The 20,157-nt window shown below is 41.0% G+C and overlaps 1 protein-coding gene across 8 annotated transcripts in view; it reads right to left on the bottom strand.

The window, feature by feature from the left end:
* Positions 1 to 20,157, bottom strand: part of LOC100334269 (receptor-type tyrosine-protein phosphatase mu) — a 340,509-nt gene that overhangs the window by 88,369 nt on the left and 231,983 nt on the right. For 2 of the 8 annotated variants that reach the window (XM_073932228.1, XM_073932230.1), the window contains exons 12-16: positions 17,558 to 17,834; positions 10,104 to 10,140; positions 9,592 to 9,666; positions 8,423 to 8,558; positions 59 to 88 (exon numbers count right to left, since the gene is read on the bottom strand). In XM_073932228.1, the coding sequence (XP_073788329.1) occupies positions 59 to 88; positions 8,423 to 8,558; positions 9,592 to 9,666; positions 10,104 to 10,140; positions 17,558 to 17,834 (555 nt within the window). The remainder of the gene's footprint in view (positions 1 to 58; positions 89 to 8,422; positions 8,559 to 9,591; positions 9,667 to 10,103; positions 10,141 to 17,557; positions 17,835 to 20,157) is intronic. The other 6 variants (XM_073932232.1, XM_073932237.1, XM_073932239.1 and 3 more) reach the window with 3 other exon arrangements.

Genomic DNA, 20,157 nt, shown 5'->3' with positions numbered 1-20,157 from the left:
CACTTACACACAGACACACACACATGCAGCACAACATCAACAGAGCTGGTCTACTTACAGGTAATAAGTGTAGGACTGATAGGTTCTCCTGCCCATGGGGTGTGGAGGGGTGAAGCAGTGGAGAGGGGGATGAAGATGGAGGAAAGAAAAAGTAAAAAAGATTAATGTCTGACCGAAAAAATGAACACAAGCAGACATGGTGGCACACGTGAGAGAGAGAGAGAGAGACGTGTGTGTGTGTGTGTGTGTGTGTGTGTGTGTGAGTACAGTGCAGTTGTTTATTTTATTTTAGATGTATTATTATTAATTATTGCTCCACTAAGATTATTTACAATTAATCACATTCCAAAATAAACATTTGTTTTGAAATAAGATGTGTGTGTGTGTATTATATTATATTATATTATATTGTATTGTATTATATTATATTATATTATATTGTATTATATTATATTATATTATATTATATTGTATTGTATTGTATTATATTATATTATATTATATTGTATTATAATATATTATATTCTATTATATTATATTGTATTATATTATATTATATTATATTGTATTGTATTGTATTGTATTCTATTATATTATATTATATTATATTATATTATATTATATTGTATTGGATTGGATTATATTATATTATATTATATTGTATTATATTATATATATATATATATATATATATATATATATATATATATATATATATATATATATATATATATATATATATATATATATATATATATATATATATATATATATATATATATATATATATATATTATAAATAAATTTTAATTTGTGCACCCCTTATCATTGTCATGGCCTTTCAGCAATTTCGTTTGAATGTATGTTGTGCGCTGGGGAAGAAGCAACATTTCACTTCTGACAGAACGTTTATTTATTCGACAGATGCAATGCAGTTTAAAGCCTGTTTCACACCACAAGCAGCGCATGAGCAGAGCGGGGTTTTTTCCATCGTCCATGTTAACAGATTAGATTTCACACCACATGCAGAAGCAGCGCGGCAGCGTCACTGATGCAGCAAAACCACGATAGTTTCAGCGCAGGGTCTATTTATGATAAACACATTGATTGACAGTAAAAAGTAGCAATTTTACCCAATAAATGCAGCGATATTACCCACGGACGTATATATAGTCAACCAAATGAACTTAAACAATTAAAAAACAGCAACAAGCATTAATTCGGGCTCGAACTACACACCCAAATGCAAAACAATTTAAGAGTCAGTTTTGCTTAGTGAGTTGCACACTAGTTTGATCATGTATAAACGTCATTATAACTATATTGTGTAAATATTATTATAACTAGGCCTACAACATGCCGACAATCAAAAACAAAAGGACATGATATTAGAGGCGACTGTCTTCTGAGCGCAGCAGACATGAATGACACTCCTCATAGAGCGTGAGGAGCAGACAGCACTGTAGGATCTAGATCATTTGTATAATAAAGACTTGCAGATTAAGGAAACAGATTAGGAGGAAGTTGCTGTGGGCCTTGGAGCAGATGAAAAGTAAAAAAAAAAGTGTGTGTATATATATATATATATGAAGCATTCAGATGCTCAGACTTCTTTTCTTGTAAATGAGCATTTTCCATCAGACTCCTCTGATTAGGTTCAGAAGTTTTATTTTATAAGTATACGGTTATTAGCAAGTGAATAAAATACCTTTTTTTTAAAAATGTCACTTTAGACAATTCTTTGGGTTTTAACAAGTCAGCCCAGTCAGGGCCAGAGCAAGCTGAACTGCCGCTCTAAGCAGATGGTGAGGGAATTGTCACGGACATAACTGAGGTAAGGGTGTTCCGGACACCCCCCTCTCTATACTGCTGCCCTAGGCAGCCGCCTAGGTCACCTCTATAAACGCGCCGTCCCTGAGCCCAGTGCAGTATGGGGTGCCTCAAGGATCAGTTTTAGGCCCTTTACTGTTTACAATTTACATGCTACCTCTGGGAGACATTATTAGAAGACATGGGATCAGCTTTCACTGCTGTGCAGATGATGCTCAATTATATATTTCAACTAAACCTGACGAGACGTCTGAACTGTCTAAGCTAACTGAGTGTATTAGAGATGTTCAAGACTGGATGACCAACAATTTTGTTCTCTTAAACTCAGACAGAACAGAATTATTACTTATTGGGCCTAAATCTTGTACACAGCTGATCTCGCTACTCAATCTACAATTAGAGGGATACAGAGTTAGCTTTAGCTCTACTATAAAAGATCTGGGTGTCATATTAGACAGCAATCTAACTTTTGAAAACCATATATCCCATGTCACAAAAACTGCCTTCTTTCATCTGAGAAATATCGCTAAATTACGAAATATGCTATCCATCTCAGATGCAGAAAAGCTAGTCCATGCTCTTATGAGCTCTATGCTGGATTACTGTAATGCTCTGTTTGCTGGCTGTCCAGCATCCTCTATTAACAAACTTCAGCCAGTACAAAATGCAGCAGCCAGAGTTCTGACCAGGTCTAGAAATATGATCATATCAGCTCAATGTTCTCCTCCTCACACTGGCTGCCTGTTCAGTTTCACATTGAATTAAAAATATTACTCCTCACCTATAAAGCTTTAAATAATCGAGCTCATGTTTATCTAACTAACCGTCTGTCTCGCTACAATCCAACTCGCTCTTTAAGATCTCAAAACTCTTCTGTAGTACCTAGAATAGCAAAGTCTACTAAAGGAGGTCGAGCCTTCTCCTTTATGGCTCCTGTACTCTGGCCTACCTGATAACGTCCGAGGCTCAGACATTCTCTCTTAGTTCAACACTAGATTAAAGACCTATCTGTTTAGTAAAGCGTACACTCAGTGCATCACTTCCACACAAGTTTCTGCATCTTGTTTATATACACTATGAACAGCAGCTACGCTAATTATTCTATTTATTCTGTATTTTCACCTGGGGATACTCATCCCGAGGTCCTCAGATTATGCGGAGTCACTGATTCGACTCAAGACCAGCGATGAGATGATCCCAAGGCTTCCATAATCCTGGACCAGGCCGTATCCTGAGCAGCTGCTGTGGTGGTCATGGAGGAGTGGAGAGCATGAGACTGATTCCTGTGATGCTCCAGGGACAGACGAGTCTTCGTTAAGGCCAGCTTCCAGCCTCTGCTGCTGAGACTGCAGCTCTGCACAAGACTTTTGGCCAGCGAAGAAATTTAAATGTTCGCGCCAAACTGAGTCCGGTTTCTCTCCAGGTTTTTTTTTGTTCACTTTCGCCAATTAGTGAAGTTTTTTCCATCTCCGCTGTCGCCAGTAGCCTGCATGGTTCAGGATCGGTAGAGCTGCGCATCGATGATTTTTTTCTCTTCAGTGTTTAGACTCTTAGTAATGACTTTAAACCACACTGAACTGAGCTAAACTGAACTTAAATCTTGAAAACTGAACTACTCTGTTCCAATTTACTATAATCTTCTATGTGAAGCTGCTTTGACACAATCTACATTGTAAAAGCGCTATACAAATAAAGCTGAATTGAATTGAATTGAAAAATAGTGTTTATTTTGCGTCAAAACCAGCTAAATTCACGCCTGCTTTTTTTTTTTTTGCAAAAACTTCTAAATCCACCAATTGAACAAGACAGAGTAATTATTAAATCACTAAAGATGCAATTAGAGATTATTTCACCAAACATGAAACACATTTCACAGACCAGCGGAAATTAAAAATAGATAAATCTGTCAAGTAAGAGGCGGTTCATTCCACTGTGGTAAACCAGGGAAAAATCAGAAGGAAAATGAATGAATGATCTGTTAAGTGCATTAATCAACAACATTAAAAGAAAAACATCTGAATGATCTGTTGTCATTTCTGATATTTAGGATTTAGATTTGAAGTAAGATAGAGCGATGTAAACATTGCAAACATACTGTAGTGTAAAACATCCTGCAACATCAACATCTGTGCATTGCCCATTAATATAAAAAGCTTATCAGACGTACAGGTTATATGAAGTCATATAAATGATGGAGAGATTCAGACATTATATTGATCTGTTTAAAAATAGCTAAAATTAGCAAAATAAAACACAAGGTAGGCCTGCTCGGCAATACTTAAGAAGCTGTCATTCATTCATTCATTCATTCATTCATTCATTCATTCATTCATTCATTCATTCTCACCATACTCAAGGTCTTGGTCTCATGTTTATCCTCAAAGCATCCATGTAGGATAAAAGAACAGCATCTTAACTCTGTTTTTCGTGAAGCGCAGTTGTCGTTTAATGTATAGTAAATCGGACTCATTCAAAGTAGCGTCGCTGCGCAAAAGCACGTTATGAATGCATGCCACACTTCCCACTGTACAGAGTGTTTTCTTTTCCTTATAATGCAGAGTTTTGAGGTAAGGGATGTCTTCATTTGCCATTTACTGACAGTCGGACAAGGTCAATCAACATCATCAAACATCTTCATCAATGCTGTGCTGTGATCAGTCAGCATTAAATGACTACAGGTTTTGAAATCCACACAGAGAGGGTGCACAAACTCTTGCACAACATATTTTCAGTTTTAATGTAATCTCAACACTGCTACACTACAGATTTACGCCTGAAAGACATGACATTATCTGGCTTTCACCGGAAACCCAATGGCATTTCACTGTGATCCTCTCTTATAAAGAAAGAGCACATCATTATGCAGCCACAGAGGGGGCACAAACTTCTGCATAAAACTGAATACACAGTTAAATTTGTAAAATAACAGTTTTAACACAAGGCTTTTGTAGGGCAATATACAACACCAACGCAGACTATATAGCAACGTCAATATAAACTATTACAAAGGTTCAGAAAAGTCTTGCTTTTACACGTGTCTGCAGAATCACTTCACTTTGGTAACACATTGGCAAAACTTGAGTATAAAAAAGGTCTGTTGAATTAAATTGAGAGGGAAACAGCTTACAAAAACCACACACACGCACACACACACACACACACACACAAACACACACACACACACACACACACACACACACACACACACACACACAGTGCATGTTCACTGTGTGTGTGTGTGTGTGTGTGTGCTGTAAATGAGCAGTGATCAGTGAATTATCAGGTCTCCTCATGCCGTCCTGCTTTAATCTGATTCAGCAAATGAAGCGCTGCAAGAGACTGAGAGATCTGAAGTACAGCTCACGCACGCACGCACACACGCACGCACACGCATACACAGAGAGACACACACACACACTAGCATACACATGCACATAAATGCACACACAAAAAGATCAGTCACAAACTAGCATAGATGCACGTACACACACACACGCGGGCAAAAGCACACACACACATATATGCTGCACATGCACTTGCATAAACACACACACAAGCATACACACACCACACACACACCACACAATCAAACACACACACACACACACACACACACACACACACACACACACACACACACACACACACACACACACACACACACACACAAGCATACACACACAAGCATACACAAACACACACACACACACACACACACACACACACACACACAGTTCCTCTGTGGATTATATTCAGTGGATGTGTTTGGCGATCTTTATTTTCCGACATGTCTAATAAAACACACACCACAGATCTCTGATCTTCTCTTGTTCATGTGTAGCCTTTAAACACACTCTTAACAGTTTTTATTTTTTAATATAGTTTTGTTATTAATTTTATTCAATATTCATGTGTATTTACAAAATTGTACAACACCAAATAACATCCAATCAAAACACCTTGTCAAATATCAAATACTTTATTGTGTGTTTGTGAACACTGAACTCATCTTCATGCAACACACACTCGTTACTCAACATCCTCATGATGTCTGCCAGAACATAAAGCAAATAAAACAATGTGTGTGTGTGTGTGTGTGTGTGTGTGTGTGTGTGTGTGTGTGTGTGTGTGTGTGCGTGTTTAAGCTAAACGGTGAGTGATATTTGCTCTGTTCTCCACTGATGTTGCTCATCTCTGAGCGTCCGTCTCTCAGCGCTCGCTCTTTATCCTGCATTTTAACACATAATTAAATTAATAATTCATTGTTGCTCAGACAATGTGGACGAAAGGTCAGCTGGAAAATGGGGAGGAAGATCTATTATTAATAACCGCAGTTAAACTCCAGACAACCTGGAGATGCGGATCTGACTGCGGATGAGCACCCATCGGACAAGCCTGCATTAATATTCATGAGCGGGTCAGATGAGCACCGATTGGACAAACCTGCGTTAATATTCATGAGCGGGTCAGAATAACTGCAGAGTTTCTCCAAACTTTGATAAATGACATTTTTTGATAAATGATAAGTGTGTGTGTGTGTGTGTGTGCGTGTGTGTGTGCGTGTGTGTGTGTGTGTGTGTGTGTGTGTGTAACGGAGGCCAGCTAGTAAGTGCTGTGCAGGTAAACCCAGCCTGATCTCACGAGGAAACGTAAGTATTTTACGTTTTGTCAGTTTAGTGGCTGTTCAGTCGTACGAAATTGTACGATTTTAAAAAGGAGGCGTGGCACTTAACCCCACCCCTAAATCCAACCGTCGTTGGGGGATGAGCAAATTGAACTAAAATGTACGAATTAGATCGTACGAATTAGCCACTAAATGAAAAAGTTACGAATTGCCGTGAGAATGTATTGGTAAACCTCACTCCTCTGAGCTCTAAAGGTGCTCTAGCGACAGACACTAGAGATCACGTTTTTTAGCCTCCTTGGTAGAGCAATTGGCTGCCATGCGGAAGGTCGCCGGTTCGATACCAGCTCAGAGTGGGTTGGGTGGAGTAAGACGGGCGGGGTTACACATGTATGCATTTGTGCGTGTGTTCGTCATTTTTATAGCTTGTTTTCATAAATGTTTGATAAATAGTGATATAACTGTATATTTAACGGCACTTTATTGTCTGCGTTGTAAAGTTTCACACACTGTTTTGCTTGTTTCTTTTTTTGCAAAACATACACCATTTTAAGCAGAAGTGTGTTAACTGTATTGGCCCAGACCTCACCCCCCCACCCCCCTTCCAGTGTCTGATGTGGTTTAATTCAAACGAATTGCCCATCGCTGCTCTAAATATTGCTTTAATTTCACAAATCTCCTCCCAAAACCACAGTAACATCTCCGTTTTTCAGTGTTGTGGGCATGAGAGTAGTTTCTGTCATGTGATTTACATTTGAATGGTGGACGCAGTAATTTATGAGGTCTGACGGGACCGGCTAATAATTCAGGGGGGCTAATACTTCAACTTCAACTGTATATTTATCTGATTTTTTATGATATTTTCTGTCTTTTAGTGGATACTTACGAGATACTTACTTTGTTTACCATATTACCTAATTAGATTTGCATTGCAAAACTTCATAATTCATAATTTTTATGGACAGAGTTTCAAGGCGCTGCCTTGGGCTGGAGGGGGTCCGGTTTGGGGAACACAGGATTTCATCTCTGTTATTCGCAGATGATGTTGTTCTGTGAATCCAAATCCCCGAAAGGACAAGATCTCGGATACATGCGGCCGAAATGAGTTTCCTTCGAAGGGTGGCAGGGCACACTCTTATGGATAGGGTGAAGAGCTCTGACACCCAGGAGGAGCTCGGAGTAGAGCCGCTGCTCCTCCACATCGAGAGAAGTCAGCTGAGGTGGCTCAGGCATCTGTTTCAGATGCGTCCTGGACGCCTACCTAGGGAGGTGTTTCAGGCATGTCCCACCTGGACGAGGCCTCGTGGAAGACCCAGGACACGCTGGAGGGACTATGCCTCTGGCTGGTCTAGGAAAACCTCAGGATCCCCCCCCGGAGGAGCCGGAGGAAGTGTCTGGGGAGAGGGAAGTCTAGGGTTCTCTCATAAGACTGCTGCCCCCGCGACCCGGCCCCGCAAAAGCGGCAGAAGATGAGATTGCAAAACTTAAAGGGCACCTAGGTTACCCCCTTTTTTTCCAATTTATTATAAGTGCTTTGCGTCTCCAGAATGTGTGTGTAAAGTTTTAGCTCAAAACACCCATCAGATTTTTCATTCTACCTTTTACAAGATCCTGTTTTGTCGTACAACATCTGACGCCACGACCTAAATCTAACCTAATACTAATGTCTGATGATGTTGTGTGCCTGCTGGGACAGTTCCTAAAGTCATTTAGTAGCTATTTCACATGAAAGACTTTGTTTACCAGTTAAACCAGTATAAGTTTAATAGAAGTTAAAAATATAATGTTATAATAATATAATGTTTTTACTTCCTATACTGTCAAAATCATCACTGAAATCATCACTCTTATTCCAAGAGCATTTTAGGCAGAAATTGCAGAAAGATGTCGGCAGATTCTCTCTGGCCTGAGCTATATGGCATTATGTAGTAACGGTGTGAAGATGATGATGTATAGAGGTGTTCTTACCGTTTCTTCATGAGCAGCACCACGCCGAGGAAGATGATGACGAAGAGTAATATTCCTGCGATGACTCCGGCGATCTTCACCGTGTGGTCCGTCTGTTTCTCCGGCTCCACCGCGCTGGGCTTGTGTGTCGCCGCTCCTGAGGTCAAGCAGAGGTCAAAGGTCAGTTCAACACAGCACATGTTCTTAACGGATGATGCTAGAGGGGATACAGCTGCAGCCGGAAGTCAAGGGAAATTATTAATAACATTACACTTCAACTGTGCTTTATTAACATTTAATTCAATTGATCTTTAATTCTCCAGCGCTTTTGCAACGTAGATAGTGTCAAAGCAGCTGGACATAGACGTTTTAGTACATTAAAAGTGTGGCAGTCCAGTTTTGCTTCAGTCCAGGGTTAAACATCCAGCCCAGCTCTGAAGCTACCGTCACAGTCATGTAAACCAGCAGCAACAACAACAACAACAACAACAACAACAACAACAACAACAACAACAACAACAACTTTATTACATTACATATTAAACTGTTTTCATTAGCGTCTACCTCTACCCCAACCGTACCCCCCCCCCCAACACACACACACTGACTTGCACAAACACACACACACATTATTGTGACACACACAAACACTTTCCCTCTTTCTTGCATGCACACACGCACGCACGCATGAACGCACACACACACACACAAACACACACACACTCGCACAAACACACACACATTATTGTGCACAAACACTTTCTCTCTTTCTTACATGCACACACACACACACACGCACGCACGCACGCACGCACGCACGCACGCACACACACACACAAACACTTTCTCTCTTGCATGCCCACACACACACACACACACACACACACACGTACGCAAACACGCACGCACACACAAACACTTTCTCTCTTTCTTGCATGCACACACACGTGCACGCACGCACGCACAAACACACACACATACAAACACACACAAACACACACTCACTCACTCACTCACTCACGCAAACACACACACATTATTGTGCACACACGCACACACACACTCGCGCAAACACACACACACACACACACACACACACTTTCTCTCTTTCTTCCATGCACACACACACACACAGTGACACACGTGCGAGGTGTACACTCTGATCAGCGTGTGTGAGTGTGTTTTCTGACCTGTTAGCTGGTTGTCTCCAGCGGCCGGAGCGATGCGAACGTAAGGAGTGGTGAGTTGAGTGACCAAGATAGCAGCTGCAAGAACACACACACACACACACACATGCAGAAAAACAGAGAGAGAAAGAGAGTGTGTGTGTGTGTGTGTTTGTGTGAAACAGAGAGTATGTGTGTAAAAGAGAGAGATAGAGAGATAGAGAGTATGTGTGTATATAGAGAAAGAGAGTGTGTGTATATGAGAGAGAGACAGAATAAATGTGTGTGTTTGTGTAAGAGAGAAACACACAGGAGAGAGAGAGATGCTGTTACTCTTCAGTTAAACTTCACAACAGACACAAACTCAGAGTCGTGCAGGAAAAACACCCCCAGAAACACTCCATAAGTCTGGGTTAGTGATTAGACCTGGTGTGTGTGTGTGTGTGTGTGTGTGTGTCAGAGACTGAAACAGTGTGTATAAACTCAAAAGTGTGTATCAGTGATGTTTTCATGATGGTTAAATCGAGCTCCTCTACCTTTGGTGGCCACTCGAACACAGTCGATTTTCGTCTCCTGAAAAAAAAGATGGAAGACAGTAAAACTCAGACGTCTGAAAGGTATTCAGCATCCTCTGTGATGGAGATTAACACTGTAGAAACGTCCAAAAACAGCCTATTGAAAACTGAATTGTATCATGTCTGCATGAACAGTATATTACAGCGCATGCGGAGAGTATTGACGGCGCTTCACGTTTTCCACATTTTAATGTTCCAGTCTTATTCCACAGTGGATTAAACTGATGTATGTCCTCAACATTCTACACACAATCCCCCATAATGACCATGTGAAGAAAGAGTTTCTGAAGTAGTTTCAGTATCAAATTTTCAATATTAATATCAAATTTAATAAGAATAAAAAGCTGATAAATCACATGTACATCTGTATTCAACGCCTTTGGTGTGAAGCTCTAAACTGAGCTCAGGTTCATTCTGTCTCCACTGATCATTCTGGAGATGTGTCAGCAGCTTCATTGGAGTTCAGCTGTGCTCAGTTCAGCTGATGGACATGATCTGAAAAGGCTACAGCTGTCTATATAAGGACCCAGGGTTGACAGTGCATGTCAAAGCACAAACCAAGCATGAAGACAAAGGAACTGTCTGTAGACCTCAGAGACAGGATTGTCTGGAGGCACAAGGCTGGGGAAGGTGACAGAAACATTTCTGCTGCTCTGAAAGCTCCAGTGAGCACAGCGGCCTCCATCATCCGTCAGTGGAAGATGTTTAACCAGCAGAACTCTTCCTAGAGCTGGCCGGCCATCTAAGCTGAGTGATCGGGGGAGAAGAGCCTCAGTCAGGGAGCTGATCAATAACCCGATGGTCACTCTGTCTGAGCTCCAGCGTTCTTCTGTAAAGAGAGGAGAACCTTACAGAAGGACAACCATCTGTGCAGCAATCCACCAATCAGGCATCTGTATGGTAGAGCGGGCAGACGGAAGACACTCCCCGCCTGGAGTTTGCCATCTGCAGGACTCTCAGAGCATCAGAAACTAAACTCTCTGCTCTGATGAGACTCAAACTGAACTGTTTGGAGTGAACGCCAGGCGTTACGTTTGGAGAACAGCAGGCGGCGCTCATCAGCAGGCTAACAGCATCCCTACAGTGAAGCATGGTGGTGTTGGCATCATGCTGTGGGGATGTGTTTCAGCAGCAGGAGCTGGAAGACTAGTCAGGATAGAGGGAAAGATGAATGCAGCGATGTACAGAGACATCCTGAATGAAGACCTGCACAAGAGTGCTCTCCACCTCAGACTGGGCCGACGCTTCATCTTCCAGCAGGACAATGACCCAAAGCACACCGCCAACATATCAATGAAGCGGCACAACAACAACTCGAGTGGCCCAGCCAGAGCCCAGACCTAAATCCTATTGAACATCTCTGGAGAGATCTGAAGATGGCTGTACACCATCACTTCCCATCCAGCCTGATAGAGCTTGAGAGGTCCTGCAAAGAGGAACGGGCAAACATTCCCAAAGACAGGTCTGCGGAGCTCGTGCATCATATTCAGAAAGACTCGAGGCTGTAATCACTGCCAAAGGGGCATCAACAGAGTATTGAGCAAAGCCTGTGAATACTGATGTACATCTGATTTATCAGCTTTATATCATTAATAAATCTGCAACAATTTCAAAAACTCTTTTTCCACAGGGTCATTATGGGGGATTGTGTGTAGAATGTTGAGGAAATCATTTTGGAATAAGGCTGAACAAATGTGGAAAAGTCAAGCGCTATCAACACTCTCCAGATGAACTGTATATGCTTAACTGTACATTCTCATCTGTAAATGATTAATGAATAATAATATGTCTTGCAAAAATGATCAAAATGAAGAAGATGATTAAAAATAAAAATAATAACGTATGTTTTCAGTGTTTCTGATGTTTTATTATGTTCTCGCTGGCTGTCAACATAAAGTGATTTCATTCTGTATTACATCTACTGTGATCTGTTGAATGACAAAATCACGGAAACAGAAACTGAGAGAATCTTCATGAGGTTGAAAGAATCTGAAATGTGTTCTGCACTGGCTCTCAAATATTCATTTCAAGAGTTCACACTTGCATGCTGTCCCGGGAGAGAACCCTGAGCTCGGAGATAGTTGAGCCCAGGGCTCCCGCCAGGTCCATAGAGCATGTGAGGGGAGTACGAGATCAGGTGGTTCTCGAGAGCTCCCCTTTTGTAAAGGAGGAAAGGAGGAGAAAAGGGTGGATGGGGGTTTCTTCGGAAAACGAAGATAAGGGAGTAAATCAAGCTAGGCTACTTATAGTGAGTTAGGATAGATCTGATTGGCTAACTAATGAGTGTAGATGGGAAGTCAATTATATCACGTGTTCCTCTCGAAATTAGTTTGAAAAACTTCCCTTATTCAGTCATTGTCATCACGCAGTGAGTTTATTTACACATTTGTTATTGGAACTGTAAATGCTTTTGTAACGGAGCAATGAAGTGTGTTAAATTAATGGCTAAATGGGGACAGCGCCCTCTACAGTGTGCGTAATGTAATAAGCTCTTGGAGAAGAGATCGCCCACAGCAGAGTTAACGAAGCATTGCTGTGGGTAAGTTGAACGTTTCTCCTGGGTGGAAAATGACCATTAATAAGTGTTTAAAACACATAAATATTAGCTTTAATGTGACTTAATGTTTCAATGAATATGTTGGGACACTGTTGAGTTGTGTTTGGCGTCGAGTGTGCTGCTCAATCTTGAGTTTATAATGTGTTTATATAACGAGGCCTGATTGTAATCAATTTGTCTTGTGTTTTATATGGAGGTGGTCATTGTCTTTATGAACCAGCAACTATTTACACGCGCTGTCTTGTGCAGTACAAAGACAGCCCAGGCAAGACCGTCACACTTTCTCAGGTGTTGCTCTTTTACATTGGTCTCTGGGAAATACCTGCCTTATAATGCCATCACTGACCAATCAGAATCAAGCGTTTCACAGAGCCGTGTAATATAATATGATCACTATTACACATGCAGGGCAGCACAATCGCCTCACAACAAGAAGGTTGGTGGTTCGAGTCAGTTCAGTTGGTGTTTCTGTGTGGAGTTTGCATGTTCTCCCCGTGTTGGCGTGGGTTTCCTCTGGGAGCTTCGTTTTTTCCCCACAGTCCAAACACATGCGCTATAGGGGAACTGATCAACTACACTGGCCGTAGTGTATGAGTGTGGGTGTTTCCCAGTGATAGGTTGCAGCTGGAAGGGCATCCGCTGTGTAAAACCTGTGCTGGATAAGTTGGCGGTTCATTCCAAAGTGGTGACCTCAGATTAATAAAGGGATTAAGTCGAAAAGAAAATGAATGAATGAATTATACACACACACACACACACACACACGCACGCACGCACACGCACACACTGCATTGTTGTTTTCCTAAAGTGAAAAGAGTACAGCATAATAAATCAATGCTATGAATGTACTGACAGCTGTACATTGAGGGTTATATTGAGGATTGTGTGTGTGTGTGTGTGTGTGTGTGTGTGTGTTGTCCATCATCAGTCATGTGTGATGTGTCCAGCAGGAGTGTGAGCACTGTCTCCTGTCAGCAGAAAGAGCTGGTCCACTGTTGTATGATGATTTTGCTGATGTATCTCTCTCTCTGTCTGTGTGTGTGTGTGTGTGTGTGTGTGTGTGCGCGCTGAGCAGCTGCTGCAGTAAACTTGCATTCAGAGCACCTGGAGCTCTGGCTTTACATTCGTCTTCAGCTCTTCTGCGTTATGACTGCTGCTGTTTCTCCTAGAGGAGCGCTGAGTGCTGTTCAGTGGGTCTGTCAGAGGCAATGCCCTGCACTGATACTGTACACAAACAGACTGCAGCTCTCACAACTACACCTGTTACACAGCACCGTCCACACAGCCTTCACACACACACACTGAAACACTACAGTGACAAGTGGACAACACCCTGGTAACCAGTCAGAACAAACCTAGCAACCACTCAGAACATCCAAGCAACACCCCAGCAACTATTTAGAAAACTATAGCAACCATTCAAAAAGCCCTGGCAACCAAACACAACAACTTGATTATCACCATAGCAAACAGTGAGGATAGCCCGGCAACCAGCAGAACCTGAGCAACCACCAGAAAAGAACAGCACCTTCATAACCACTCAAAACAACATGGCAACACCCTAGCAACCATTCAAAACAACCTGAAAAGACCCTAACAGCCACCAATAACAACAAAATCAATTTAAAAATGACCACATGACAGCACGCTAGCAACCACTCACAATGATTTCACAAAACCCTAGCAACCACTCACAACAACCTAGCAACACACTGGCAATCAGCAGAACCTGTGCAACCTCCAGAAAAGAACAGAAAACACAAAATGACCACCTGACAGCATGCTAGCAACCACTCATAATGACCTGACAACACCCTAGCAACCACTCACAACCTCACAACACCCTGGCAATCAGAAGAACTTGTGCAACCCTCAGAAAAGAACAAAAAACACTAAATAACCCACTGACAGTACCCTAGCAACCACTTACAATGACGTGATAATACTGTAGCAACCACTCATAACAACCTAGCAACAGCCTGGCAATGAGAAGAACTTGTGCAACCTTCTGAAAAGAACAGAAAACACGCAATGACTACCTGACAGCACCTTAGCAACAACTCTCAGCAACCTGACAACAGCCTAGCAACCACTCACAACAACCGAGCAACAAGCTGGTAAGCAGAAGAACTTGTGCAACCTCAAGAAAAGAACAGGAAACACCAAATAACAACCTGCCAGCACCCTAGCAACCACTCACAACGACCTGACAACACCCTAGCAACCACTCAGAACAACCTAGCAAGACCCTGGCAACCAGAAGGACTTGTGCAACCCTCTGAAAAGAACAGAAAACACTAAATGACGACCTGACAGTACCCTAGCAACCACTCAAAACGACCTGACAACACCCTAGCAACCACTCACAACAACCTAGCAACACCCTGGCAACCAGTAGAATTTGTGCAACCTTCAGAAAATTACAGAAAGCACTAAATGACCACCTGACAGCACCCTGGCAACCACTCACAACAACCTGAAAACACCCTAGCAACCACTCAGAACAACATAGAAACACCCTGGCAACTAGAAGAACTTGTGCAACCTCGAGAAAAAAACAGAAAACACTAAATGATTACGTGACAGCACCCTAGCAACCACTCACAACAATCTGACAACAGCCTAAAATCACCCAAGACAACCTAGCAAGACCCTGGCAACCAGAAGGACTTGTGCAACCCTCTGAAAAGAACAGAAAACACCAAATGACCACCTGACAGCACCCTAGCAACCACTCAAAACGACCTGACAACACCCTAGCAACCACTCACAACAACCTAGCAACACCCTGGCGACCAGTAGAATTTGTGCAACCTTCAGAAAAGTACAGAAAGTACTAAATGACCACCTGACAGCACCCTAGCAACCACTCACAACAACCTGAAAACACCCTAGCAACCACTCAGAACAACATAGAAACACCCTGGCAACTAGAAGAACTTGTGCAACCTCGAGAAAAAAACAGAAAACACTAAATGATTACGTGACAGCACCCTAGCAACCACTCACAACAATCTGACAACAGCCTAAAATCACAACCTAGCAACACCCTGGCAACCAGGATAACCTGTGGAACCTTCAAAAAAACAATGACCACCTGACAGCACCCTAGCAACCACTCAAAACAACCTAACAACATCCTGGCAACCAGCAGAGCCTGTATAACCCCCATAACAGAAAAACACAACACTCAGAGCACCCAAACTCCCCCAGAACAGCCCAGGACAGCATTCAGAAGCGCAGCATCACATCAATCACACAGACAACCTGGAAAAACAACCTCCTAATGAGTTTTTAATTAGTCTTCCTTGACTCGCTCTCATAAAAATATGTAAAAATGCATTAAAAATAATAAGACAAACGTACTTGAGAGGCAACGCTGCATATATTAAGGCTTGTTTTCGTAGCCTGTTTCCCTAATTTAAGTGTATTTAGTTTCGCTGCACTGGAGATTTCCACACTCACTTTTAATTATTTTTTTAAGCTTAAAACAAAGGAGAAACTCAATGCCAGAAACTCAAAACTTTGTCTGAAACTAGTCCTAATGTCTGCTGCAGTGCTGCCTCTCAAGTGAATCATCCTGTTTTAAGAAGCTTTAAATGTAAAAGTACACACAAACACTCATTAAGAAGTGTGTTTTTTTAACTCTGAAGCAGGAGACCGTTATTTAACTCAATTAAAAGCATAACAACCTGCAGTTACCTGCGCTGAAATGACAAACAGAAATCAAACACACATTCAACACTGCAACACATTTATTTCTTCCTCTGGGTTTATATTCATTCATTCATTTTCGTTTTTGCTTAGTCCCGTAATTTTATTACCTATGTATATTGTTTTAGACCACATTTTATGTATATACTGTAAATTTTCTTTTTCTTAAACTCTACTATTTTTTATATATTTTTTTATATTAATGTTAAGCACCTTGGGTCTGAGAGTAACGCAATTTCGATTCTCTATATGTCTTGTACATGTGGCTGCATTGACAATAAAGCTGACTTTGACTTTGACTTGATTTACCTGGGGTCGACACAGTGGAATGAACCACCAACTATTCCAGCATATATTTTACACAGCAAATGCTCGGTGTGTGTGTGTGTATGTGTGTGTGTGTGTGTGTGTGTGTGTGTGTGTGTGTGTGCAGCAGCTCCACAAGTGTTCTTGTGTGTGTTCCTCCGTCCGCAGGGATGCTCTTCAGCTCAGATCTCCATCACCTGCTCCTGATCTGATGGATAATTGCGTTGTCTGAGTGTCCCGCAGGAGCGCTCCACAAACTCTTTCAGCACATGCGAGAATACTTCAGCTCAGACATGTTCATTTATAAGCCAGGGGAGGTTGAGTGCTTGATTCTGATTGGCTGATGAACATCCTAAGGTGTTCTGGTAAGTTATAGACTGTACAACATAATTCATTCATTTTCCTTCTGCTAAATCTCTTTATTCACACAGCAGAATGAACCACCAACTATTCCAGTATATGTTTTACACAGCGGATGCCCAGTACTGTAAAACACCCATACACACTTATTCACACACACTCACACACACTATGGCCAGTGTAGTTGATCAGTTTCCCTATAGCGCATGTGTTTGGACTGTGGGGGAAACCGGAGCACCCGGAGGAAACCCACGCCAACTTGGGGAGAACATGCAAACTCCACACAATGCTAACCACTGAGACCCAGTGTCACCCCAGACTGAGCTGGATATTTCCCTTCACTCAGAGCTGCGTTACACACTGATGGAGATCTTTCTCAAACACATATAATAATGAAAATGAAAGGATTTAAATGTAGGATTGGTATCGTCTGTGTGCCTCTGAATGGGATGCACGTGTAAATGTAGAGTAACTGTACCCCGTTGGCGGTGCTGACCGCCTGATAGTAGACGCTGTAGCTCTTGTGCGGCAGTAGCGGAGGGTTCCAGTAGCCGCTGTATGTTCGGTTGTCCCCGATGGTGAAGGGTTGCGCTGACGGGACGCCGGCGGATGGGAATTCTGCGCTGTAGTAATAGCGAGAGCTCAGACTGCTGGCGTTCTGATAGTGAACCGGCACCGGGAAACAGCGCAGGATCTCCGCTTCACCACCACGAGCCCGACGAGGGCGCTCTTCCTCCACCACCACCTGATACACACTGCAGAGAAGAACACACTGATTTACATTTACTGCATTTACACAGCATACACGTCTAAATAATACAGTCTACTCAACACTGAACCCTGAATAAACATAAACTTTTAAAACAGGTTTAGGACTATGCATTATAATGATATGTTGTATATAAACATAAATCAAGAGAGAAGGTTGCTGGTTTGAGTCTCGGCTGGGTCAGTTGGTGTTCCTGTGTGGAGTTTGCATGTTCTCCCCGTGTTGGTGTGGGTTTCCTCCGGGTGCTCCGGTTTCCCCCACAGTCCAAACACATGCGCTATAGGGGAACTGATCAACTACACTGGCCATAGTGTTTGAGTGTGTGTGTGTGTGTGTGTGTATGTGTGTGTTTAAATGAGTATGGGTGTTTCCCAGTTCTGGGTTGCAGCTGGAATGGCATTCGCTGTGTAAAACACATGCTGGATAAGTTGTCGGTTCATTTCGCTGTGGTGACCCCTGATGAATAAAGGGACTAAGCTGAAGGAAACTGATTGAATGAGTGAATAATAAATATTAATATAATTAACTGCATCCAAAAAAGTTCAGATATTAGGATTTGTGTATATTGTGTGCATTTTTGTATATAAATATATGCATGACTTTGTTGTATGAAATATTTGTTATTATTTTTATATATATAAATAAATATGTAAATATGTTTCTTTTGTACATTTTTAAATTGCTCTTTACTACTGTAATTTAGATTTTACCATATAGAATATATATGTATACACTGACATTTATATATATATATATATATATATATATATATATATATATATATATATATATATATATATATAGTGATATATATATATATATATATATATATATATATATATATATATATATATATATATATATATATATATATATATATATATATATATATATATATATATTGATATTGATATTGATATATATATATATATATATATATATTGATATATTGGTATTAGGATATGAGATGACTTACTTTTTTTTGTTATATTGCTCAGCCCTGAAAGTATCACAGATTACAGAAATTGATTTAGCAGCTATTTTCAACCCCGATAATAATAATCATAAACATTTCTTGATCATAAAATCATCATATACTGATTTCTGGAGAACATTTGACTCTGAAAACCTGCAACACATATTTATATATATTTTAAATTTTAATGGTTGAAGAAACATTTATTTAAATGGACATTTTTGCAATATCTTGAATGATATGTTGCATATATGACACATTTTATATATATATATATATATATATATATATATATATATATATATATATATATATATATATATATATATATATGTTAAATTCAGATATGAACTTATATGTTGTAAAAGTAGTTTTCATATATTTCCAGATACCAGATTTCTATAAGGGTCTCGATGTGCTTGAGTTCAGGGGTGTGTGTGGTATGTGTGTTATTGTGCATCAGGATTATTGATGAATATATTTCAGCATCTGGATCTATAATCATATTCATCAGATCAGACTCTGCTTTTCATCTCGCTGGAAGAGTTTCTGTCATCTTCAACATCTAATATTCTCCAGAGCTAAAGAAAGACGTCCTGATGACACACACATGCACACACACACACACACACGCCCACACACACACATGCACGCACACGCACGCACACGCACACACACACACACACACAAACACACACACACATACGCCTGTTTGCTGTTTAATCATTTATGCAGTGAAAGGTCAAACATGCTCCATAAATGTGTGTGTGTGTGTGTGTGTGTGTGTGTTTGTGCGTGTGTTGTATTTTAAGAAAGAGCTGCTGGGCCCTGGAGCCACACACACTAAACAGAACTGCATTTCACAAACAATGACGTAGATCAGTATGATACATTGTCCAGGAAGCTAGAGTGGAGCTGCTAGTCCTTTAGTGTGGAGCTTTCAGTCCTTAGTACTTTAGGGTGGAGCTATTAGTCATTTAGGGCGTGGCTATCAGTCATTAGGGTTATCAGTCCTTTGGGATAAAGCTATTAGTCCTTTAGGGTAGAGCTATCAGTCATTTAGGGCGTGGCTATCATTTATTAAGGCGGGGTTATCAGTTTTTTAGGTTGAAGCTTTTAGTCCCTTAGGGCGGGCTAACAGTGATTTAGAGTGGAGCTTTTAGTCCTATAGGGTGGGGCTGTAAGTTATTTAGGGCGTGGCTATCAGTCATTAGGGTCATCAGTCTTTTGGGATGGAGCTATTAGTCCTTTAGGGTGGGGCTATCAGTCATTTAGGGCGTGGCTATCATTTATAAGGCGGGGTTATCAGTCTTTTAGGTTGGAGCTTTTAGTC

Source organism: Danio rerio, chromosome 2 (genome assembly GCF_049306965.1).
Source record: "Danio rerio strain Tuebingen ecotype United States chromosome 2, GRCz12tu, whole genome shotgun sequence".
NCBI lineage: Eukaryota > Metazoa > Chordata > Actinopteri > Cypriniformes > Danionidae > Danio > Danio rerio.
This window is presented reverse-complemented; position numbering and strand designations above follow the sequence as displayed.